At 39.7% G+C, this 24,435-nt stretch overlaps 3 protein-coding genes across 5 annotated transcripts; 2 read left to right on the forward strand and 1 right to left on the reverse strand.

Moving 5' to 3' along the window:
- Positions 1–191: 191 nt before the first annotated feature.
- dnajb12a (DnaJ heat shock protein family (Hsp40) member B12a) lies at positions 192–16,861 on the reverse strand. Of its 3 annotated transcripts, XM_039783252.1 has the most exons (10): positions 16,695–16,852; positions 15,827–15,918; positions 6,199–6,376; positions 5,405–5,550; positions 5,134–5,304; positions 4,313–4,392; positions 4,094–4,203; positions 3,834–4,006; positions 3,394–3,536; positions 192–813 (listed from the first exon to the last, which is right to left on the reverse strand). In XM_039783252.1, the coding sequence occupies exons 3-9, from the start codon at positions 6,297–6,299 to the stop codon at positions 3,415–3,417; spliced, it is 903 nt and encodes a 300-aa protein (XP_039639186.1). In that variant the 5' UTR covers positions 6,300–6,376; positions 15,827–15,918; positions 16,695–16,852; the 3' UTR covers positions 192–813; positions 3,394–3,414. The 3 variants fall into 3 exon arrangements, with proteins under 3 accessions (XP_039639186.1, XP_039639184.1, XP_039639183.1); XM_039783250.1 differs by lacking the exon at positions 15,827–15,918 and having other exon boundaries at positions 16,695–16,861; XM_039783249.1 differs by lacking the exons at positions 15,827–15,918; positions 16,695–16,852 and adding an exon at positions 6,725–6,913.
- Positions 7,048–10,293, forward strand: trmt2b (tRNA methyltransferase 2 homolog B). Its single transcript, XM_039783248.1, has 2 exons — positions 7,048–8,647; positions 9,539–10,293. The coding sequence occupies exons 1-2, from the start codon at positions 7,784–7,786 to the stop codon at positions 10,160–10,162; spliced, it is 1,488 nt and encodes a 495-aa protein (XP_039639182.1). The 5' UTR covers positions 7,048–7,783; the 3' UTR covers positions 10,163–10,293.
- On the forward strand, positions 15,596–23,845 carry scdb (stearoyl-CoA desaturase b). Its single transcript, XM_039783254.1, has 6 exons — positions 15,596–15,903; positions 16,954–17,209; positions 18,068–18,198; positions 18,657–18,862; positions 20,525–20,757; positions 22,103–23,845. Exons 2-6 carry the CDS (start codon positions 16,975–16,977, stop codon positions 22,300–22,302), a joined length of 1,005 nt encoding a protein of 334 aa, XP_039639188.1. The 5' UTR covers positions 15,596–15,903; positions 16,954–16,974; the 3' UTR covers positions 22,303–23,845.
- Positions 23,846–24,435: the final 590 nt, after the last annotated feature.

Consider the following 24,435-nt stretch of genomic DNA (forward strand, 5'->3'; position numbering starts at 1 on the left):
TAATGATATTCAGCTGTACTTTGTATTTAGCACTTATTAGCAAATGTTAGCATATGGTAAACATTACACCTGCTTAATATCAGCATGTTAGAATTGTCACTGTTAGCATGCTGACGTTAGCACAGGTAAGTTACATTAGTACAGCCTCACTAAGACTCTTTGTCTTGTTTAAAAGAGACAATGCACTGGGCAACCATCTGACAAATTTAATTCAATGAAACTTTTATACAATTTTAGCATGTTAATTTAATAAATATGGTTTACTTTTATTTGTGCAACGATTTTCAATACTTATGATCCAACAGGCTACAAGCAAATCCACAAAATAACATAATTGATATTAACTCCAATAAACCCTGCACTGTTAAAAGTAAAATGAATATTTACATTGGTTAAGAACTATAAAAATTACACATGTTCCTTGTGAGTGGCTCAGTCATCTGTCTATGAGAAGGCCATGAGGTTTCTCAAAAATGTTTAAGGAAAACAAAAAGACTGGGACAGAGGAAGCTAATCTTAGCAGCTTTGTTTACCGTTCAAATAGACAACTATGCTCTTAGTTTCGACCGTGACGCCCAGCGGACTCTCACCATCCTGAAGACACTGGAGTAAGAAAATGTCAGCAGTCAACTCAAAGCTTCTCACAGTTTGACAGGAAGTCAATAACCACCAAGTTGTAATGAGGTTCCCTGACGAGGTCGCTGCCCACTGCATGTAAGGCATTTTTGATTCTCTTGGTGTGCTGCAGAAATATGTTCCAATTTGAGTGGGCTCCAACCGATTTCTTCTAATTAGATTCAAGTACCGACGAACCTGCGAAAGAACATAAGAATCAATGAGAGTTCTGCAGCTGTCACTCTACATGGGATGAACTCTTATTGGATATCTACAGTATACATGCGTAAACGGCCAAGAAACTTTTACACAAATATTCATTATCACTTGTAACTAAGTAAGTAAAGTTAATTTACATAGTAATTAAAAAAAACACAGTTACAAAGTCCTTCACACACCCGGAAAATATAAATGAATTAATAAAGTAGAAAAAAAAAATACAATACAAAACACAGAACACAGAGACAGACCAAACAAGAGATCTATAAAAAGGCTTGCATATTGTGATGGGTTTGGAAGCTGCTTAAAACAGTCCAAAGATTCAGCAAATCTGATCTGAATTGGAGAAGATTATTCCAGAGGGTTGGGGCCAAAACAGTAAATGCACAATCATATTTAGTTTTGCGGTTGGAGCAGGGGATGGCTAAAAGGCAGAGATTTGAGGGTCGGAGTGGTCGAGAAGTAGAATAAAGAACAAAGAGAAATGTAGCTGGAGGCAAGTCTTGTAGTTAATTCTAATTTTACAGAGAGCCAATGGAGGGATGTAGGGTTAGATGCAGGGGTAATGTGGGACCAGCGGCTAGTTCCAGTAAGGAGCCCGGTAGCTGCATTTTAAACCAACTGTTAACACATTTAAAGCATCTTGACCGAGGCATGTTTGGAGAGAATTACAATAATCTAGACGAGGGGTCTTCAAGGTTTTTTTAAGCCACGGACCCCTTAAATGAAAGAGACGGAGCAGGGACCCCCTACTACTAATATTGTAAAATATTAAGTTGCATATTAAACTGGGCCTACAATAAAAGTGTAGGGCAGCCTAAAGCCTTTATCCATACCTTTTTAGTGCATAGAATACTAAGCTATTAAAATATTTGTCAACATGATTTTATAAATCATCTTTTAATGTTACACAAACATGTGGAACAGTGAATCCTTTGTATGAACTGTATCTGTGGAAGGCCTTTACCTATAGGCCAGTAAGCCTATCAATCAGTGTTTTTTTCTACAAAACAGGCTAAATTTATATTTGCTAATAATTATAAAATAATTTGGAGGCCCCCCTGCAGTGACTCTGGGGACCCCTGTTAAAGATCTCTGATCTAGACAGTAGAAAACAAAAAGGTGTGAATTAATAGTTCAAGATTCATAGAAGACCAGATAGATTTGATTTTTTAAGTAACATGATAGTCAAAAGTAATATAATGGACAAAGATGATGACAAGATTCTTAGCAGTGGAATTAATATTTGAGTGGAATGAACCAATAAGCTCATAAATCAATTGCAGTGGCAAACTTATCAGTTCCATTTAAAAATAATTTGTTTTATCAGGGCTTAATTAGAGGAAGTTAAGAGACATCCAATCATTTGGTGGTGGCCAAACAATCATGGAGGGAGGACAGCAAACATTTAAATAGCTATTTGTCAAATAAGAATGACACCAGTTTGAAGCTGTACTAGAAATTCCAACCCACTTATGCAACCTACCAAGTAAAATGGCATGATCGATAGCATCAAAGGAAGCGGTCAAATCGAGTAATAAAATATTCACCCTGTCTGCATGCATAAGAATGCGATTGGTCACTCTTGGTAATGCTGTCTCAGACAGTACTAGGATTGTGGTGAAGCCAGAGTGAAATTTATCAAAGATTGTATGACACTCAATAAACTTCAGGCGTGGTTCCATCAGGATTTCCCCCCCCCAGGACTTTGGATAAAAAGGGTAGCTTGGAGATTGGTCTATAATTCTTTAACTGGGCTGGGTCGACTTTTAAAATAGTGAGGTAAGGGCCCGGTTGTGAGAGTGTAGTTGATAATAGAGAGCAGGCTGAGACCTAAGACAGAAAGGACGGATTTTAGAAATGTTGTGGGAACTGTATCCCAGGGACGGCAGGAGGGACACAATGTGTAATGCTCAGTATCGGACGAACAGCTACAAGAAGAAATTGATCATACAGACAATTGTAGCCAATTAACTACTACTATTTCAAACTACACACTGTAGTGTTTTTCAAATCATTGAATATTTTCTTTTATTTCCTACCTTACATGCAGCCATAGGTTTTTGTTCATTTTAGTATTAAAACGAACATGCAGAGACTTTGCTGGAGACAGCTAATTCATCACGGTGACCCATCCGTTGCCTTTATTTATTTTATACTGCATCACATGGTAATGCAGTTGTTAACAGGACCTGATTTAAAAACTCTTCTTGTTAGTGCAGTAAAGTGCCCGTGGCAAACGCTGACATCTGAGACAACATAGCTGACTCTTAAATATCAGGTGTCAGTCCCTGCTTGCAACTGCATTACCATGTGTCAATAAGTTAACGGACAAAAATAAAACTGACTAAACACTTGCTGTAATGGATAACATATTAAAAGGAACGCATTTTTATTAAAAATGAATGGAAACAGCAGCCTGAAAAGTTTGTTTGTTATACTTTGGAAAACTGTCAACTGTAATGAAGAGGGATGTGTACATATAGTCTTCGCAGTTCATGTATTGTATACATTAGCAATTATACATTACATTGCAATGTGATGGTTGTGGGAACTTACCCATATGTGCGCAAGTGGTTTTTAGCCATCCATTATAACCTGAATCTCAGATAGTCTGGAACAGCTGGGAGTCCCCATTCTCTGTGCCCTTTGGTACAACTCAGAATCCCCAAAGTAACGAGCACGATACAGTAAGCCTTCCTCTGAAAGTACAAGAGTGTATTTCAGTATGCAAGGTCTCAATCAACTACTCTTTAAATATGACATATGTAAATTAATCCTTTGTAAGCTGTTGTAAGGAACTCAAAAAGGGATGTTATTTCAACACCAATTTTCGTCACCAATGAACTAAGAACACACCTAATTTAAAATCAAGGTGGCATACTTTACAGTTGCAGTACTGTAAAGTAGTAATAGTTAACTAACTGATTAATTGAGAAAATACCTGGCAGATTAATCAATCAAAATAACTGTCATGTGCAGCCCTAGTGTAAACTTACTCTGCTGCTTCTCCTTCCAACAGTTGTTTCTGAGGTTGGAGATGTAGTCTTCTTCTACACTTCTCTCAACATTCTTCAGGTTATTCCCAGAATATTCTTCATTGAAACGTTCGCCCACATAGAAAAGCACCTTCAGATTTGATGTATGCCTTTTGTGAATATGTCCAGCAGACCTGATGTACATAGAAGACATAATAGAGTAAGGTAGATGAGACATTTTATACAACCTCAGAAAGCTCTCTGAGTGGTGCAACACTTACGAGCGGTAGCTAAGGCTATAGGGAGGCTGGGTGACCATCATCTGGCTAAGAGCAGAAACAATGATGAGGATTAGGATGGGCATCAGCTGGACAAACAGAGCTAGACCTCCCTGTCCAGAGACAAAAAAAACAACTTGATTGCAGTTTCTTTACAGGCCATACAGTGCATTAGCTGGTATCAAATTCAAGTGTGATTAAAGTATTACAGACAGGACTTACATCTCTCTGCTGCTCTCGTCTTTCTTGCCTATTATGGTGTGCAAAGTGCATTCTTCCATTTCTGTAAACGTGTACGTTGCCTGAAAACAATTTAAGAAAATAAAGATAGATGAAGATAACATAGCCATGTGAAACCAATGCCTATGATAATCACATTTTCAACCAGAGAGAAAGAATTATTTAGAAACTGTGTTTACAGGCAGAGTTTGATTTGTAACAAGGTTGGTCAAGCAATCCAAAATGTTATTTGGTTAGACTAATCTATTTTAAAGACTTTACCTTCGGTTTTAGCCGGTTCACTCCAAATACTGTAGACATTACATTATTGCAGTGCAATGGATTTAGTAATTATAGAGGAGATGAAAGGAAATCACTACTAAGCAGTGTGTATTTTCACTCCATTGAACATCACATAGAGGCAAACAAAACAACTAGCTAAACACATTCATGCAACTGTGAATCTGATGAAAAAAAGGTCTTTCCATTTTTCTCACATTGTACAATATTAATGATAAGATAATGACACTATAAAGTTGTGCTTAGCCTGGCTTCCCATTGGGATCTGTGTTTTTATTGCTTGTGGAAGATGAAAAGCAAAGGCGAAGTCAAAAAATAAGGAGATTCACAAGGCTGAACAGCCAGTCGGACAGCTCTGATTGGCTCAGAGAATGGTTGCTGTTAAGGGCTGAGAAGAGCCAACAGTATAGGTTTACTCCAAACATGAAAACCACACCACTCTTGGGCCTCCATAGCACTGCACCAAAGTACAAAATCATCATAAATGACCTCATCATCATCATCATCATCTGGCATCTACTTACTTGATGGGAAGCCTCCACCAAAGAACATGTTGAAGAGGTCCTCAGGTGAGATGTCTGCTTCAAAATCACGATGGTGTCTGTGTCTGTTTGTGTTTGATCTCTCCTCTCCATACTGGTCATACTGCCTTCGTTTCTCAGTGTTACTCAGCACGGCATAGGCATTACCAATAGCTGAAAGACAAACACAAAAAGCCCCCACAGATTTGCACTTAATGAACTTACATTTAAAACGTCCTCCAGAGAACAGCACTTGAAATTACTTTTAATTTACCTTTAAATGCCTCTGTGGCTCCAGGTGCGTGATTTTTATCTGGGTGAAATTTTAGAGCCAGCTTTCTGTAAGCCTTTTTAAGATCCTCTTCAGAGGCCGTCTTTTCAACCCCCAAAATTTGGTAATAATCTTTACAGCTCTTAATCCTGCAGTCAAAACAAAACACCCACCAGAGACAGTTAGCAGATTGCGAGGGAAAAAATGGACACAACATATAATTACATCCACTGAGATATTAATGTGACATCAAATACCTCATTAAGCTAACAGTAATGACAGAAACACTTTTTATTGTATGAGCAAACCAAATGATAATTCTGAGATTATTACATTTGATCTAGTAATTTTTACAGTATTTCTGAGGATGCTGATTGCTCTCTCTAAACATAGGACAACTTCCGTCTTACAGTGAATGGTCGGCCAGCAAAAAGAAAATGAGTAATCTGAATATATTGTGTGCAATCTGGCTTCATTTTGTGCAGTTAATTTTGCCACTTTGAAATATTCTCATTTCACTGATGGCACTACAACTCGTATTCAAAATCAATCCGTGCTTTTAGCTGCTTGGCAATCACACACTGGCAGTAATTATATTTTCCAGTTATATATTTATTCCCTACACCTAAATAGAACGAATTTACTGCAATATATAACCACAATGTCACATTACTGATTAATATCAGGGTACTGAGTAACACATGTAGTTTCTCTTAATTTGTTCAGCTCTACTGTGTCGTTGGTTGCGTAGTAACGTTATTACTAAAACAAAAGAACAGATTCACATGTGTACTGACTTTCTGACGGCATCCAGCTGATCTGCGGTGTAGGATTTAGCAGAGTCTGTGGCCCGCGGTGCGGACACATCAGGCTCCTCTCCGTGGCTGCGGTGCCTCATAGTGGGTCCGTCTCCGTTTACAGGTCTGCCATTCTCATCTGGAGGCTTTCCATTATGCGCTAACGACTCCAATAAGTCTGCAAAGAAAGTGAAGCCATATTATGCAAGGATGACACCTGAGTCTTGTTCATAATCAGATAATTCACTGACACAGTGAGCTAACGGTTAGCACTGTAACGTTAGCTGCTAACAAGAACGCCAATGCGAACTGCAAATAAGTAAGCACCCATATAAGACATTAAGTAACCAGCTATGTTGCAGATATCGCGGGTGGGAGCTGAAAAAACTACAAATACCAGTGTTGATTAGGAGCAGCTGGTGTAACGTTAAGGCGGTTATGCTAACGTTAGCTTATTTGGTTTCAAAGCGATGGCCCACCACCCGAGATAAAAATCCCTGACGAAATAGACGTTTATTCGACGTACTTTCGGCATGATCTGTCGGAAATAGGCGCTGTGCCTTCTCTAGAAACTTCCTGGCTTTATCCGGCTGCTTGTTGTTGATCGCAATTAGGGCTATTTTAATGCACCGCTCCGCTTCGTCCTTGTTTGAGTCCATCGCGACACAGCGGAAATGTTTACTTGCCCTGAGAGGCGCATGGAAATGACGTGAGGCTATGTGGCTCGTTAATAAAAACGTCATAACAGTTGAATGGGACCGAAAGGGAACGCCAGCATGCACCCGGGCGAAAAAAACCTTTTTAAACCATAAAGGAAGTAAGTGGTGTTCATTATATGTATTTATATATATAGTCGGAGGTCGTCGTCATTTCCCAGTTGAAATGTCCAACTTCTGTTGAACGCCGAAAAGCCCAACACGTGTATTTCATCGTCCGCATTAACAAGTCAAATTTGTAGCTACTTCTTAACATACGGTAGCTAAACTTCCGACCTCCAAGCGCTCCAGGAGCACGACGCCAAACTTAAATGAAAAACATTGCTGACAGTGAAAAACAACATCCGTGTGGTCTTATAATACATTCATGACGACAAACTGATATATTTGGTCAGTGTAACACACATGAACTCTCAGCAGCACAGCCCCCTTGATTATAAATCATAGATATAAAGAAAAAAGGAAGAAATGGACGTATGAGGTAACTTTACCCTTGAAAATGTATCTAAACATTACATAAATAATACTTTACTTAAATACAGGCAAATATAATTTACGTTGCCTTTTAGTTGAGTGTTTCCCGCAGATATTCACAAATGCCTTCCAGGGGTGCTGCCATTTTTGTGTGTGACGCAAATTAATGAAAATCGTTGTAGATGGATTTGCCCCGAGTTTACAAGCAGAAACCATGGATGTATTAAGAGAAACCTATCTTTACAGTCTGCGGTAGGAAGTCCGACTTTATTGTACTTTTTCTAGCAAGAGTTCGGAAATATTCAAGTTCCGAGTTGTCTGCAACGCACCATTTTTTCGTGACACTAGCACCTGCAGCACCCTCAGCCACAATAGCTACTTCTTTGAAAGTCAAAATGGCTTTGGCAGCTACACGCAGCATGTCAGTCATATTTGTCAAACACAAGATTCTGTATCCTGTGAGGCGAACCTGTCTGTTTTCAACTAGTGACACTATTCTAGCAGACAAGAGGAAACCACCATCAAAGAAACAGTGGCGAAAATGTCACAAGAAACCTCCCTCGACTGATCATCTGTCCTGGGAGGAAAGGCTAGCTGATGTGGTCACCCCTCTGTGGAGGCTGAGTTATGATGAGCAACTTGAGCTCAAGCAAAAGCATCAGGAAAGGATACTGTCTCAGCTCTCCAGGAATCTTTCAGGTGACTTACAATCACAATCCCCATCACCTGTCAGAAGTAAACTCAGCTTTCCTGTCTTGCCTGTTCTGCCATCACCAGTTAGGGATGGCTACCGCAACAAGTCTACATTTTCTGTTAACAGAGGAGTGGATGGAAATCCAAAGACAGTTGGATTTTACGTGGGCACGGGCAGGAAGGGAAACATTGTCTGCGTCAACGGAGACCACCTGCTCAACATGCCAGAGAAACACAAATTGGTAGCCAGATGTTATCAGGACTTCATCCGCCTCTCTTCCCTGGAGTCCTGCCTTCTGTTCCACACTGGGGGTCACTGGAGAGAGATCACAGTGAGGACCAACGCAGAGGGCCGCACCATGGCTATAGTGTACTTTCATCCACAGACACTCGCCCCAGAAGAGGTGGCAGCCCATAAGGATAACCTAGTGGATTATTTCACGCGGGGACCTGGATCACTCTGTCAGCTTGATTCACTGTTTTTCCAGGAGAGCACCATGACTCGCTGCACTCATGAAGAATCCCCCTACCAGCTCCTGCATGGTCAGCCACACATATACGAGGAGGTAATATACACCATCAGGGCAAAATTACAGAGAATCTCTTCACATGGCATACAGCAAACATTGTAATATTCCAGCATTGCAACTATATAATCTTGTGTCCAACTGCAGCAGACAATGGTCTGTTGTCAATGTTAATTGCTGCTACAATTTTGTCTTAATGCAAATCCAGGTGCAAAATAGCTTTACCTTTTTACAATTGCCAATAACACTGTAATTATGTGTTTTTAAGATGGTGATACTTTTACTCTGTTGCTAATTTAATAGTGACATTAAATGACATAAACCTAGATAAAGAGATTGTAAGAACATGTTTTCCAATATCAGCCAATTGTTAGCAGTAAAAATAACACTACATTACTCCAGTTATTCAATCTCAGACTTCCATAAAGTTTGCGGACTAGCGTGGGACAGATTTAAAAAAAGAATGGTTTAAATTGATGCAGCAGCAGCACAGTACGGGATATCCTGAATTTTATTTGCAAATAAATAAGGGTCATGTTCCAGAAACACTGGATCCTACAGTTCCCATAATGCAATATGATAGCAGCTCTTCCATTAGACCAGAGGTGTATAGTCCAGGTGCCAGAAAGTAGAAATCCTGTCCAGCAGCTGTCCCAACCATCACTAAACCAGCTCCTCTACCAGGTAGATGAGCTCGTTAGTGAAAACACCTGTTCTAGATGTAGAGGCAGATCCAAAAACATGGCAGGATTTTTACTTTCTGGCACCTGGACTATACACCTCTGCATTAGACCCTCCTCACCTGGTAAATGCCCATATTCAAACTCCCTTTAAGTTCTATTTTTCTGTAATTGAGAGCCGATAGCACAACATCCATGATTTTTTTTTTTACATTATGTTCTTTTTAAATTTCCGTTTTGTCATTCACAGGTGCTAGGCTTCAAATTCCGCATTTCTGCCGATGCTTTTTTCCAGGTGAACCAGGCAGCTGCTGAGGTGCTGTACAGCACAGTGAGGCACCTGTGTGTCCCAAACCCTGAGGAGGGTGGAGGAAGAACAGAAGTCGGTGGTACTCTCCTAGATGTATGCTGTGGGACAGGTGCCATAGGCATAACTATATCTCCCAGAGTGGACAGAATTATTGGTATAGAGCTCATAGAACAGGCAGTAGAAGATGCTCGACACAACGCAGCTCTCAATAATGTACTGAACTGTGAGTTTGTCCCTGGGAAGGCAGAGGTGGTGCTTCCTGGCCTTATGTCTAAGTTAAGCTCCGCAGGTGGAGGCCTTGTGGCAGCGGTGGTAAACCCTGCTCGAGCTGGCCTGCACCACAGAGTGGTCCGAGCTTTACGAAACCAGCCTGCTATCCGCAGGCTGGTCTATGTTTCCTGCAAACCGGATGGGGAGGCTATGCGGAATTTCAGGGAGCTTTGTTGTGCTCCTGACCCGCAGAAGAAACTCACAGGAGAGGCATTTTCTCCAACTCTGGCTGTGCCTGTGGATATGTTCCCACATACTCCTCATTGTGAAGTGGTGCTACTTTTTGAGAGGTAGCAGATGCTTTTTGTTCAATGGCGGGCTTCAACCCTTCAACAACTCTGGTTGCTTTAAAGGGGTGATAGAATGATTACATAGGGTATTTCACACTGTTCCTTACGGTAGGTTTCCACACAGCGAAATTTCGCTTTGCTCTCATTGAGGTTGAATGGAGACGAAATTCGCCCTGATTGAGCGAGATGAGAGCGAATCGCCGAGGGGAGCAAAATAAAGTTGACGAAAGTTTAACTTTATTCAAATGAGGACCACTCGAGAACCAATCAGGTCCGTGTGTTTGTGTTTGGAGGCGGGAGTTACAAAAAAAGTCTGACAAAGATGGCGGAGGTTATCAGCGCCGTATCATGAAAATTTTTACGTGATTAAAATGTTTCTACACAAACATTGGTACTTCTATCAACACAAATTGTGTTTTATATGACACACAAACTTAATTAGGGCACATACACCACTAAATAGATCACTGTATGTTAGTTTAAACACTCAAACTTTTCAGCTAGCCGACAGGCTAATCGCTAGCATGTTCGGACATTGGATTTCATTGCAACCTAGTCAGGCAACTAGCTAGCTAGGCTACTTGTGCATTTGTTTGATTACATCTTTTGTTGCATTTTTGTGAATGTCAGAGTTAGGAGGAGGCTAGCTAGCTCTCATTGATGGACTCCAGCTCACCGCGGGCTCTATCAATGAGACTTGCGGACAAGAGGCGTTTATTTCCCCTATTGTTTGTTTAAATAACTCAACACACATATCCATTAGAAGATTAACTGGAACCTGCGGGCTGCGGTAAGAGATTGCGCGAAGTGAAATTTGAATTTTGTAATGGAATAGCAGAGAGCTGCGTGACCTAGATTCAGAAGACTACCTGATCTCAGGTCAGTTGTGTAGCCTATGTAAATGTTGGGGCGTGAGTATTATCTTAATACACCTATGGGCGTGACAAAGGTCTTGGGAGGTTGACTTCAACTTCCAGCTTTGTTGAGATTCGCCCGTTTTCAGCGGCAGTTTCAAAATATGAGATTTTCATAGTAAAGGGGTGTCAATGGGATTTTGAGCTTCTATGTATGTCCTATTTACCCACCAAACTGTTGTTATTCAACTATGACAAGGTAAAATCGGTTTTGCATTCTATCACCCCTTTAAGGTGTCTACACACCAACCAGACGGCTGACCCTCGGCAGAAAAGACAGTCGAAATGATCAGTCTCCCCATGTTGGTCCAAAAAGTGCCACAGAACACACCAACAAGACGAGAAGAGACGAGACGTAATACATCTCTATAACAGCAGGCGGCGCTACTCTGTATTCTTGCCCAGGAAATGAAAACCGGCAGCTGATTGGACGAACGCGTTACATGGGTTTGTTTTCTCCGGAAATTCAAAGATAGGACTGTCATGGCGGCCGTTCAGAATACGATCTCATATTGTACTAAAATAGTTCACTGAAACATGTTTCTGAAAACATTTTAAGCGAGAAATAGGCCATGCAGTTGCTGAATCGGTCTTCATTTCAGCTCAACAAAGGTCAGTTTAAAAGATTTGTCAGATTTTGAGAGACTCTAGTCACCTCATTCCGCTCCCCATTTCCGGGTGAGTCCCGACTGCCCTGCCGGCGACTGAACATGTCAGGTCGACCAAAATGAACGCTGACAGCCCCCCAGACTGACGACGGCACGGGACACACCGAACAGATTTGCGTCACTGACCTCGCCAGACTGTCTAATGGCCAATAATCGGCTAAGTGTGTCCCAGCTATTAGGAAGGTAATGGGGCATTGAATAATGAGCTACTGGAAAGGGGTGTGCCATATCATATCTTGATAATGGCAATATTCCAAATTGTTGATGCAAATGCCTGTTAATTTGGCAACGGTTTAGATGTGCACTTTATTGTACTATTTATATTATATGCAGAATCTGGATCGCACTCTGTATTACTGTTATTTACAAACTAAAGAACTGGGAGATACGTTTTTTTGTTTTGTTTAATGAATATTTGAAGGCTAACTGTTAATGTTTATGCTGACATATACAACTATAACACTTCTTTGTTGCAATTGTATGTTCTTGAAATTAATAATAAAATATCGGTATTTTGTCATATCCTCAAGAATATCATTATCGCAGATATACCCTATAATATCGTGACATTATTTTAGGGCCATTTCCCCCAGCCCTAGTACTGTATGCTAAATGATAATGGATTGTCTTACACCCATGGTTCACCCACGTGTTTTTCTTTATTTGCTGGATTAGATTTCCTTTTAGGACTTTGTTTCTAGGCTGCCACAAATGTTATTTTGATAATCGATTAATCTGTCAATTCTTCTTTTGATTCATCTTTTAGTGTATAAAATATCAGAAAATTGAGTCCAAGGGGATGCTTTCAAGTTGCTTGTTTTGCCCAACCAACAGTCCAAAACTCATATCATTCTCACGAACCTGAGAAAAGGCAAATCCTCACATTTAAGAAGTTGGATCCAGCAAATGTTTTACTACAGAAGGTGGACAGGTGGAAGGCGACTGACCTTAGAGTTGAGTCAGTCTGTCTATTGCACCATGGTTATCTATTATAGGCTTCACAAAATTATCATTTGCTGCAGCTCTATCACATTTGATTTCATTATATTGTGTTAGATGTTCATATTATTGTGACCACCTCCTGCCGCTGTGCCTCTCTCTGTCTGCCCTGCAGTTGCTATATTTGTGCAGCAGATGGTGCCATTACAACGTATTCGGGGTCATCCTTCCAGGAGACATCCCATTCATTCCAGTTCACTAAAGGTCAATAACATAATGAGAGTACAGTATGAGTGAATCAAGTTATGTTCCTGAGAGGTTACCGCCGGTTATGTAAGGTCATGCAAGGCGGCCTTGTTGCTTTATTTGTGCAGCAGATGGTGCCATTACAGCTTATTTGGGGTCACCCTTCCAGGAGACATCCCATTCATTCCAGTTCACTTAAGGTCGATAACATGAGAGTACAGTATGAGTGAATCAAGTTATGTTCCTGAGAGGTTACCGCCGTTTATGTGAGGTCATACAAGGCGGCCTTGGCTTTTAGATAGGATGTTCTTTTATCTCTTGAGTAAAGTAATGGGATGATGATGAAAGACTGGGAAATAACCTTTTTTTCCCCCCCACTGCCAGGGTGCAAGGGTATATATGTTAATGTGCTTATTATTCACATATTTTACTGCTCTCTGATTTTGTTCTGGCTAACTTACCAACATTTGAAAAGACTTTTGGAAAAAAACATTTAGTTCACAATACACTTATGTGGTTGATTGACCAAAAGCATGTGCTTGAGAAAAGCAAGTAAAAAGTCTGTTACCTATTGCCTACAAAAGGCAAAACGCCCTAACATCATGTTTGGGCAAAAATGAGTTAATATCACTTTTGGGGTATTTGAGACCTCCTTTATCATGTGAATAAATATCGTGAGTCAATTTGATTGTTTTAACGAGAAAATAAAGGGCTATGACAACCGTAACATCCAAAACCATACGAGGAACCACAGCAGAACGCCGTAACAGCTGTTACGGCTCTTTGCCTTTGTTCCGGCCACGCTGAAGTTGAGTTAAGGTGTTCTAACATTGTTTAGGCAGGCATTAAGAGAGATGTGCCACCGTGATGTTACTGTACTCTGGCCTCATCATACTGTCAAAGTTTGCCGCTTTTAATTGTCACCAAACCACGTAACATACACACGACATATCTTTCAAATAAAGTGGTGATGATTCCTATTCTGTCAGTGACAGCCCGCAGCTAGCTAACTTTATCACGTAGCGCTAATGGTGATGCTTACACACCTCCTCACTTTGCGGAGCCTCACATCAGACAAAAACCAATCATTAAATACACAGGCATTCTACCTTTCCATGCAAGCAGATATAATCCATGGAAGATATAATCCATAGCAAAGCACGTCATCTGCTGTATCCACAACAATCCATACGTGTTTGAGCCATATTTCCTTCTTGCAGTTCATGTCAAATCTTACACAAATCCATATAAAGCACTAAGCTAGTTATTGCTAACGTCCGTACAAAGTATGCTAACCTAAATGTTATCTCAGAATTAAAAAGTAGTAATCCAAGTCGAGTTTGTTGACTGTGCATCTTGAGCAGTTTGGTGGCCCTTAACCCTTGTGTTGTCCTTCGGGTCCCAGTGACCCAAAGGACAACACAAGGATTATGTACTTCCGTTTACTTTGTTGAGAATTGCTCTCTAAACAAGGGTTAATACAGCACCTTAGTTCTTGTTTGTACAGCATTTTGGTCAGCTTAAACTGTGTTTAAATGTGTTCTAGAAATAAACTTTACTTACTTAACAAGAAACAGGGTTTAGAGAGCAATTCTCAACAAAGTAAAGGGAGGTACATAATCCTTGTGTTGTCCTTCGGGTCACCGGGACCCGAAGGACCACACAAGGGTTAACACTTAACCAGGGGCGGTTCTAGGATCAGACCTTTAGGGGGGCTCAGCCCTTAATGAGAATATGACACAGATACAGTGCCTTGCAAAAGTGTTATACATTATATATTTATTGTTAAACAATAAATATACCTTTGTATTCAATTATAATTAAATTATCTTTATTGAGAAAATATTTCTTGTATTTATTCATACTGTATACTGTACTGCAAAGTAACCTGTCATACTGTTCAACTGTGTTAGTGTTGCCACACTATCCTGATCATTATAGCACTAAATAGGAACAACCAAATGTCTTCTATATAATTTAAAACAAATACCATGATGACTAGACCTTGGTCAGGTGTTCTTATAATGGATGTAAGTAAGGTGAACAGCAAGCAAATATCGATTATATGTCAGTTACTGCCTTTTGCCTTTGCATGACTCCTTGTTTTTGGCACATGATACAAAGGCAGAGTACAGTAACATTTCTTCATTATAACAACTAGTTGTCAAATTTTGGGAGTTCTACCTATAATACTTTTGTCTGGACAAAACAGAAACTTTAAAGTCATTTTTCTCAGTTTCACACTCTAGCGAGTTAAGGTCTTTTGCCTTTGCAGGGTAGTATAATAATCACACACTAGCTTTCACACAAACTATATCTTTGACGTCAACATTTGAGGATTTATTTTCTTTCTTTTTTTTTTACTGTATTCTACTGGAAAAATTCAACTAAAAGGACATTTTAGCCACAGTTTACACTTTTAGACTAGACTTGTTTTGAAATTAACTGAAGCTTGCAAAACAACAAAATTGCATTTGCACTGCACAGTGTCTGTACTTGTTTGGAAAAGAGTGACATGCCAATTGGGCTAAAGGGCACAGTCATGAATGCAAATTCCTTGATGAAGACTGTCGTTGCTGTATGACATCATGATGAGCTGATATGTGTTTACAACCTCTTGCAACGTTTCATCAGATTAAAGAGAGATCGAGAGGTTGATTTGAACGGTTGGGAAATGGGTTTTGGATTGCATATATGATAAGACTGTTTGATGGTGGAACAAAACGGAGGGTGGTTGTTATTAGTTAAGCAAACAGCCAATAGGATTTTCAGAGCCTGTGGCACCAATTTCCTCATCGACCAATTGCTTTAAAACGACCTCAGACGCAATAAGAGGACTTCAGAAAGCGGGGAACAACGCACCACCAGTATTAACTAACGCGTATTAATCTTCATCTTTACCTGCATCTCACGTGTACCCGGATCCCCTGAAGCTTTGGTATCTTCATCTATAGTGAAAAGCGGCTGGAGAGCACACGGTGAGTAGGCTCAACCTGGGTAAGCAGTACAACGTGTTGGAATGGGCATTTTTGTTAAGTAACGTTAGTAACCCTTTTGACTAATGATGTCGCTGCTGTTCATAATTTACGACTGACGCTGCTTTACCTTCTGCTTGCATAGCATGATACTGCTGTGACACTAGTATATATCACGTCTTACATTCATGTAAGAACTTATATTAATTTGTTAATTAAACTTAAAAAAAATCACAAGACATCACGTTCATTCAGCTATTTGTTCAATACGCCCACATGCGGCTAACGTTAGCCGTGCCAGTTTATCCACGAGAAAAGTTTGACGTTCAACTAGCTAGCTGCCTACTACAGGAAGTGGTAGGCAGTGTAGTATTATGGCATTAAGCATTAACCTTGCTACAGGTTTTACACAGTAGGCTACCTGTAGTTGACAGTGGCATCTTCCGGTACATTACCGTTTTCCATGTTAAGAAGTTTCATAAACCGCTAACGTTAGTGGTGTGGCAGTGGAAGAAGTGCGACATGCCGTAGACATACGCAGATTCAAAAGCAGCGACATAGCTAGTCAAAATGGCATATCACTAAGAATCGGCATAAATGAGTCATGACACTCATAAGAGGGGCACACAATGAAAAGTGGAATATAGTGAAACATGAGTGACGAGTCGTTTAAGTACAAATACAGCTGCAGCGCATATCATAAAAATCATAACTGGGATATGCCAACACGAATCTGTATGGCGGTGGGAAGGGATATAACTTCTGTCAGTGGAACATGAGCTAACGTTACATACCGTTTATCAGAACCAGTAGAGCGGCAGCGGCATACCAAAAACCAAACCGTGAAATACTACTCGGATTATGCCACAAAAGTGGCACGCTTTCAGCCACTTTTCGATCTCTGCGCTGCTGGAGAGTTACCGCAGACTGCTGCATGTACACAGCCAGCCGCCGTACTTTTTTTCTTTTTTTTCTGAATCTGCATCCCGCCGTGCGCATTTAACTAAGCAACATCCCTCTTTTTTTTTATCCTGCTGCGCACTGCTTTTACAGAACCGGGACCCTTTCAGCAAAATGACCGAAACGGAAACCAGGAATCATCACGCTGACAAGCAACAGAACGGAGGTGCTATGGCAGAAACCTCGACAGTGGAGGATGTTTTTGACGACACCTATAAAATGAAAGAGGGTCCAAAACCGCCGAGGATGCTGGTGTGGAGAAATATCATATTGATGTCACTCCTACATTTGGGTGCGCTGTATGGACTGACTCTCGTGCCCTCCGCATCGGTTGCAACTCTTGCATTTAGTAAGTATTTACTATACTACAGCAGGCTTAGCTGTGCAGCATTTTGTTGTTTTTCCCCCTCTCCCTGTAGGCCACAGTCAGAGAACATAATGTGCTGATGTTGTGTGATCTTGCTAACTACAATACATACAGCCTGAGGGGTCATGCCTATGGGAATAATGGAGAATGTGTCACTGGCCTTGCAATTTTGATTGTACACATCCATCCAAATCTCTTTTTTTTTGTGCCCTTTTTTAAGAGCTCAAACCTGTGGCTGATTGTAAACTATTTGGGCTTGTTGAATGTGTTGCATGTCCCAAACTGGAAGTATTTTAATTTCAATTTTTAATTTTTTTTAGCAGATACATTGTTAGCTAAATCATTTCAATGTATGCCCTATATATAAACTATTGAGGCATGACTTGAATTCCTGAACAGTCTCAACTTTGTTTCCACTCTGGCACTGCATAATTTTCCCTTCTCTTTGCAATGCTGAGCTGCATATTATTTCACCGGGGAAGACAAAGCACAATCACTATTCCCATAGACATCCCATTGTGAGCTGTGTGGCACCACAACAGAATGCTCTTTGCCAGTCAGAAGCCCCCGGGTCTCAATTCCTGGGTAGTCTTGTCTAGGCCTCACATAGAAACACATTCAGCAGTTTTAGAACAACAACAGTGTGAGGGCAGACCTGCGTGCTCACACTGCCCATCTCCCCACGTAGATAACTTTTTTTCTCTGAACAAAGCGGCCAGGGTGTAATGGAAAGAACATGCTGTCCCAGTGACTCTGATCTCATGTGTATAAAATGAATCCCAACGTAGCGGTGACCATTTCCCCTAAGATATCTGTCCTTTCCACCTCTCTTTCTTCCAGCTGTATTGTTGTACCTCATCAGTGCTCTCGGTGTGACTGCTGGTGCACACAGATTATGGAGCCACAGATCCTATAAGGCCTCTTTTCCCCTGCGGGTCTTCCTGGCGTTCGCCAACTCCATGGCCTTTCAGGTAAAACAGGAACAAATGTACATATAAGATGCACCTTTAGTAATCCCACGAGAGGAAGCAGCCCAAAAATATTCCATGTGTTCAATTTATTCCTTGGCAGTTGCTACTTCATCTTTAGATTGCCCTCCACTCAACATGTTTTGATTAGTGTCCCTTGACTAAAGTTTTAACTTCATTATTTTTATTTATCATTAAACATGCCTGGAGGGGATCGTAATGCTTAATATTCATCACAATTTACTTTTTACAGCATTTACTAGCAATAATAAATGGCAATAGTATGCTTTTCAAATAAGTGCGTATGATGATTTCAGTAAAATTGCGCAATCTGAGTGATATGCAATTATTGTTTTGTTACCACCGTTATCTCTGACCTTAATCTGATGATTAATCTGAAGTGTATATGTATCTGTCCCTCATGTAATCCTCTCTATCTCTGCCTGTCTCTTTATGAACAGAATGACATATATGAGTGGGCGAGGGACCACCGTGTACACCACAAGTACTCTGAGACAGACGCAGACCCCCACAATGCCACTCGGGGGTTCTTCTTCGCCCACGTTGGTTGGCTGATGGTTCGCAAACATCCTGATGTAGTTGAAAAGGGCAAAAAACTGGAGCTGTCAGACCTGACAGCAGATAAAGTGGTTATGTTTCAGAGACGGTGAGCAAACATTACCCAGATTTGTTTTGGGGTTTACTGCTGCTGTTCTTGTCAAATGTGTCTCTGAAAGGAGCTCAAAGATGCAGACTAAACAGATGCTAGTCGGCCATAATGAGAGTCCAAATGTAGTCAAAACTTATTTTTTGTCTCCTGTGCAGCTATTTTTCATTAGCAAAATATGATTCTTTGAGGAAAATGAAATGCCACCTGGATTATGATCTGCAAAACCTTGAATGAGACTTGAATACTATATACTACTATTTAATAGGGCTGGGCGATAATGGAGAAAATCAAATATCACGATATATTTTTGACCAAATTCTTATCAATATTGCAAATATAAAATATTTACACAATGAGGTTTGTGATAAATAATAATCAGTAATGTGGATATAATTAAGTGGGTAAAGCCAAATAAAACAACAGCTGGAACAGTCTGGTAGGTTCAGAAAAGGACATCACTTTACTGTAATGCAGCTTGTAAAACCAGGAAAAGACAACACTTATGTCATATTACGATATTACAATATCCAAATCTAGTCACATATCACAATATCAATATAAAATCGATATATTGCCCAGCCCTACTATTTTTAAAGCAACACTAGAGAACATTTCCCGCTTCGGTCCCCCTTACAGGTTGGAAGCAGAATTGTCCATTACATTGTCCAGTTAATTCGAACTACAGATCCCCTACCCGATCTGGCGAACTTGCATAATGTAATGTAATGGACAATTCCGCTTCTAACCTGTAGGGGGGACCGAAGCGGGAAAAGTTCTCTACTGTTGCTTTAATATATCAGACAAAATGCTGATACAAACTGCAGAACAGCAAGCACTTTTAATGTGGATAGCTCTTTACATATCTCAATGTTGCAACTAATTTGTGGCTGAATTAATGGAAATTAAACGACTAGGGATAAGATCATTCATTGTTCAATTTAAAAAATAAAAATAAAATAAAAAAAGTCACAGGCACAGTGCTAACGCCCATCTATCCCCTTGTCCTTCACACATTTGCTACCCAAAGGGATACATGAATAAAAACCTAACTTCCTGCATTAGTGCTGAATGTTGCCACTGAATATATTGCTAATGTAGGATCGATAAATATAAATGATTTGCAGGGATTGTTTCGTGTCTAGTGTTTAGTGTTGTTATTAGAAGGAATTTCCCTTTTGGCCCAAGCTGTACAGTATGTTGTCGTCTGGGTTATAATGACTATTATAACACTTGATATCTATGATCTACTGATAAGAGATGCTTTTTGGACCAGGGAGCAAATCACAGATTGCCCCCGTAGTGTCAACTGTGTCAACATATCTACTCTTCTGGACACAGTCCCAGATTTTCACTTCTGTTGGCAGGCAAAACATTTTTTTATAATTGACCTCTTAACAATGTATGATTAGATCTGTGGCCTTTATGGGAGCCTTTACTCTGAGCAATCACATTGTTTATATGGGCGGGAAAAGCAATATTGCATCTCATGTGTTTAGATTTAGAGTGTTTTTGTTTTTTGAAAATTGATTAAATGTCAGTTTAATCTAAAAAGACCATTTACACTATTTCAAAATCAGCTTTATTTCATTTAGCCTCTGATTGAATTATGGCCAAATGAGACTGGATCTGTGTGAGATAAAATTTGTTCTTTAATTTCAGGTACTACAAGCTCTCTGTGATCCTCCTTTGCTTCCTCATGCCCACGTTGGTACCCTGGTACTTCTGGGGTGAATCCTTGACCGTGGCATACTTTGTCCCTGGCCTCCTGAGATACACTGTGATGCTCAATGCCACCTGGCTGGTCAACAGCGCTGCGCATATTTGGGGCACCAGGCCTTATGACAAGACCATAAGCCCGAGGGAAAACCCACTGGTTGCTTTCAGTGCCATAGGTAAGGAAACCGCATGTACACTATTTGTCCTACAGTAATGTGCTTATACTGTATTGTGACTGCCTAAGCATTTTGTGTAATTTAGTGTCTTTATCTGCCTGAGGGATATCTGAATGATCTTTTTTATCACTTGTTGAAAGCTTGTCTTGTCAAGTCAACCCCGGTGGGGGCTCTCTGAATGCTGATTCAGTCTGGCATCTGTAGAAGGACAGTGAGCTAATCCAGTGGCTGATGTTTATTTTGTCCCGGCTGTGCCAGATTTAGCTTTGAACTTCAGAGGAGGTCAGGTTTTGAGCTGTGTATTTAGTCATTCTTTAGTGTTGAACACTATGGGTTATTTCCAGTATTGTTTCCCACAAGTCAAGAAGACTTTATCTGTGGTGGCTGACACCATGGGGTGTGATGCTGCAAACAGCACTGAGCATTGTTATCTGAAAAACAACATAAAATCGCAAGCTAACTAGTGATTGCACAAGAATGCACTATTCTCGCAGGCTTTCTTTGCTTTCAACTATATTTGCCATGCAGTCTTACCAGAAGTAACATTGTCAGCAATATTTTAGTTACTGTATCTACTTAAAGCAAGATTGTTTTTTCTGTTGTACTGCACCTAACTTGCTAGGAACTGTGCGAGCAAATTTGAAAAACAAAAATTGGAAACAATTATGTTCAGAAGTCCGTTGACACCTTTTTTTTTTCTTTTCTTTTTTCACTTGTTCCTAAGCAGCTGTAGTAAATGCATTCATAGTACATGAAGTAGTGAAGCATTTTCCACTTGAGTTCACCGTTGAAAGTTTTCTGATCATCAACACAAAGGAGTCTCTTGTTTACTACTGGGTACCAGAGGTGTGACTGACAGATACATTCTAAATATATCCAAGTTCTGAAGAATTCATCCTGTAACGTTACCAGCATTATTACCTGTGTGGGCTACATAATTTTAAGCTTGTTCATTAGATCTTTTCTACTGCAATGCCCCATGAGATTTGTAGGTGTCATATTTCCTATGGCTGTGGGCACACCTGTGCGGTTACCATGACAACCCAACAGTGTCATAATAATTACAAAGACTAATTTAGCTCATCTGATAGCTTGGTACTTGGTAGCTTGTAGATTACATTATATGATAGTTGGCCTCTAAGATTATTATTATTTTTTTTTTTTCTCACAATCACATTGTCAGTCACATGCTGCCAATATCTGTTTGAACTCTGTGCCACAATCCTGTGATGTGTTCAAATGAGTGGAAATTTCCCATGTGATTTTGTTGCATGCATCTCTTCATTCAAGTAATGAATTTGTTGACATTCAGCAAAACACTAAAGTCTTTCTTTTTGGTTTTCAGGGGAAGGCTTTCACAACTACCATCACACATTCCCCTTTGACTACGCCACGAGTGAGTTTGGCATCAAGCTCAATCTCACCACTCTCTTTATAGACACCATGTGCTTCCTGGGTTTGGCCAAGGACCCCAAGAGGGTGTCGAAGGAGGTTATCACCGCTCGCATTCAGCGAACGGGTGAAAACAGCTACAAAAGTGGCTAAGTCACACTAGCTACAAACTCTGCAACAGACACCGACGTGTCGAACCAAGACAGAGTGTAGCAACAGGTATAGCAGCATTTCAGTGGTTCTGAGTATTCTTCTGATTTTATAAGTTAAACCTCCTCCTGAGACTAATATTGGCTTTAAAGAGTTGTCAATCTTTCCATAAATTGTGTGGGTCTCTTAAGTTTTGAAGTGTCCTCACCGACTATTAGCCACAGCCCGCGACTTGGCTACATGTGCAAGCACAGCTTATTCACCATAATATATAAAATGGGCAGAAAGAGAATAAAAAAGGCTTATTGGAATTTAACTCATTTGGCAGCAGTAGGAAAACTAAACAAGTCTATGTGAGCGGTCTGTAAAAACAGATTAATTTACTGTATTTCTTATTTGTTGATGTGCTATTTATTAATAGTCTTTGGCACTCTGGAAGCTTTATTGAAACCCCTAACAGTGAGGTTTCTCTACAGGCAATATAGAGGGCTTTCGCTCTAATTTCTGTTGGTAGTGCTGTGTCTCTTTCCACAGGGAGTAGAGTTTAATCTTGATTATTGCTTGTCAATTTTAAGCTAAGGTTTTCTTTATATTTGGTAAGATAGTAGTCTTACTAAACCATTAGCTGCTGTGTTCAAGGCCAACACAGAGACAGTCAACACTCTATTGAGCTGTCCCATTTACCATAACAGAGTAATTCTGGGTGAATAATACAGTTCAAATGTGTTATACTTTCAAACCCACTGTCTCAACTGTATAAGAGGGGTTCTAAATAAGGATTTGGCTCTTTGGTGTAACTCAGTCTATACCTTTTTGAGTATTGAAGCCGCTTCAGACTGAAACCTAGAACCAGACTTCTCACTATCTGAAAAGAGATAATTCTTTTCGTTTATTTTGTATTAATTTGAAATGCATTCAGAGATCATTTCTCCCCTTCCCTCAGATAAGGCCAATGAGTCATGAGTAGGAGGTGCATTTTACTTATGTGCTGTGTGACATTATTGAAACGTGTCAGGACTATTGCCCAAATGCCTTATGAGGGTTGCACACCTGATTTAAAAAATTGAAAGTGCAAGCAATGGAAATAAATTGGGGCTTACGTTTTCTGTCACAGTTGTTCTGTGTCTGTTTTTGTTTTTAAGGGAACACTTCAAAAGTTAAAATCCCTTTTTATTTATAGTGAAAACAAGGGACCATTCAACAAATCCTAAAAAAATATATAATTGATTACTATGAGTTAACTTTTCTGTAACCAAACAAATACTTTGCTCTAAAACAAGATCCAAACTTGTTATATCCATAATTATATGTATGTAGTTATATTTGTCACACTTTCTCTTTTACAGAGCAACACTTTTTTACAGTGTTAACTTCTCGAAGTTTAAATGCCTTAAAAAATGGCACATTTTTTTAAAAGAATGTTTTTGCCCATTGTATGTACCGTAATTAAACCAAATTTTCTACTTGTGAAAATATGTCATGCTGTTTTTGTTGGAATTCTGTAAAACTCCTTAATCGTACACTGAATAAAAATATGGTTATACCATTTCTGTTACATTCTTTATCAGTGACTTATGGATACTACATAATAACAACAACCACTACTGAATGATGATGAACTATTAAAGTTAATACATTAACTATAATTTTAAAGAACTATTTAAAGCCACAAAGTGCTTTACAATGTGTGCCATAATGAATAAAACATAAGTCACTGTCAAAAATGAAAAGATCTGTGGTGCTTAGTTATTAAATGGAAAATGTAGGTTATAATAAATGAAACCTATGTTGACAAACTGCACTCTGACATAAGATATTTTCAAAAGGAAAATATATTTCATATGTGAAATGTCCTTAAAGCACATGTGCTTGTATGTAAATTCATCACGTAAAAGCTGTTTTCAATGGGGTATTATTTTACATACATTCCCATAGTGCAGTATATAGTGACGTATGGTATTTCATTTTTTCACAAACCTTTAGATCTTTTTTGACAGTTGTGTCTGTCTACACAATGTACTTTTCTATACTGATCCCATGAGTTGGGCCAACAAGGGTTAAGCATCTCTGACTGATTTTATCTTTGTCTTGCTGCTCCTGTTTTTGGACATGTACTTGTTTAATTGATAGTCTTGT

This window comes from Perca fluviatilis, chromosome 19 (assembly GCF_010015445.1).
Source record: "Perca fluviatilis chromosome 19, GENO_Pfluv_1.0, whole genome shotgun sequence".
NCBI classification, from domain to species: domain Eukaryota; kingdom Metazoa; phylum Chordata; class Actinopteri; order Perciformes; family Percidae; genus Perca; species Perca fluviatilis.

Bases quoted from the DNA above. Each gene is read 5' to 3' on its own strand.
- scdb (XM_039783254.1), top strand. From the start codon at position 16,975: ATGACCGAAACGGAAACCAGGAATCATCACGCTGACAAGCAACAGAAC. The intron at 17,210-18,067 runs GTAAGTATTTAC...TCTTTCTTCCAG, and splicing joins GGTTGCAACTCTTGCATTTA to CTGTATTGTTGTACCTCATC. The intron at 18,199-18,656 runs GTAAAACAGGAA...CTTTATGAACAG, and splicing joins CCAACTCCATGGCCTTTCAG to AATGACATATATGAGTGGGC.
- dnajb12a (XM_039783250.1), bottom strand. From the start codon at position 16,836: ATGCAGCAGTCTGCGGTAACTCTCCAGCAGCGCAGAGATCGAAAAGTG. The intron at 6,377-16,694 runs GTATGTAACGTT...CTTTCTTTGCAG, and splicing joins TCTACTGGTTCTGATAAACG to ACTTATTGGAGTCGTTAGCG. The intron at 4,007-4,093 runs GTAAGTGTTGCA...TATGTACATCAG, and splicing joins TATAGCCTTAGCTACCGCTC to GTCTGCTGGACATATTCACA.
- trmt2b (XM_039783248.1), top strand. From the start codon at position 7,784: ATGGCTTTGGCAGCTACACGCAGCATGTCAGTCATATTTGTCAAACAC. The intron at 8,648-9,538 runs GTAATATACACC...TGTCATTCACAG, and splicing joins AGCCACACATATACGAGGAG to GTGCTAGGCTTCAAATTCCG.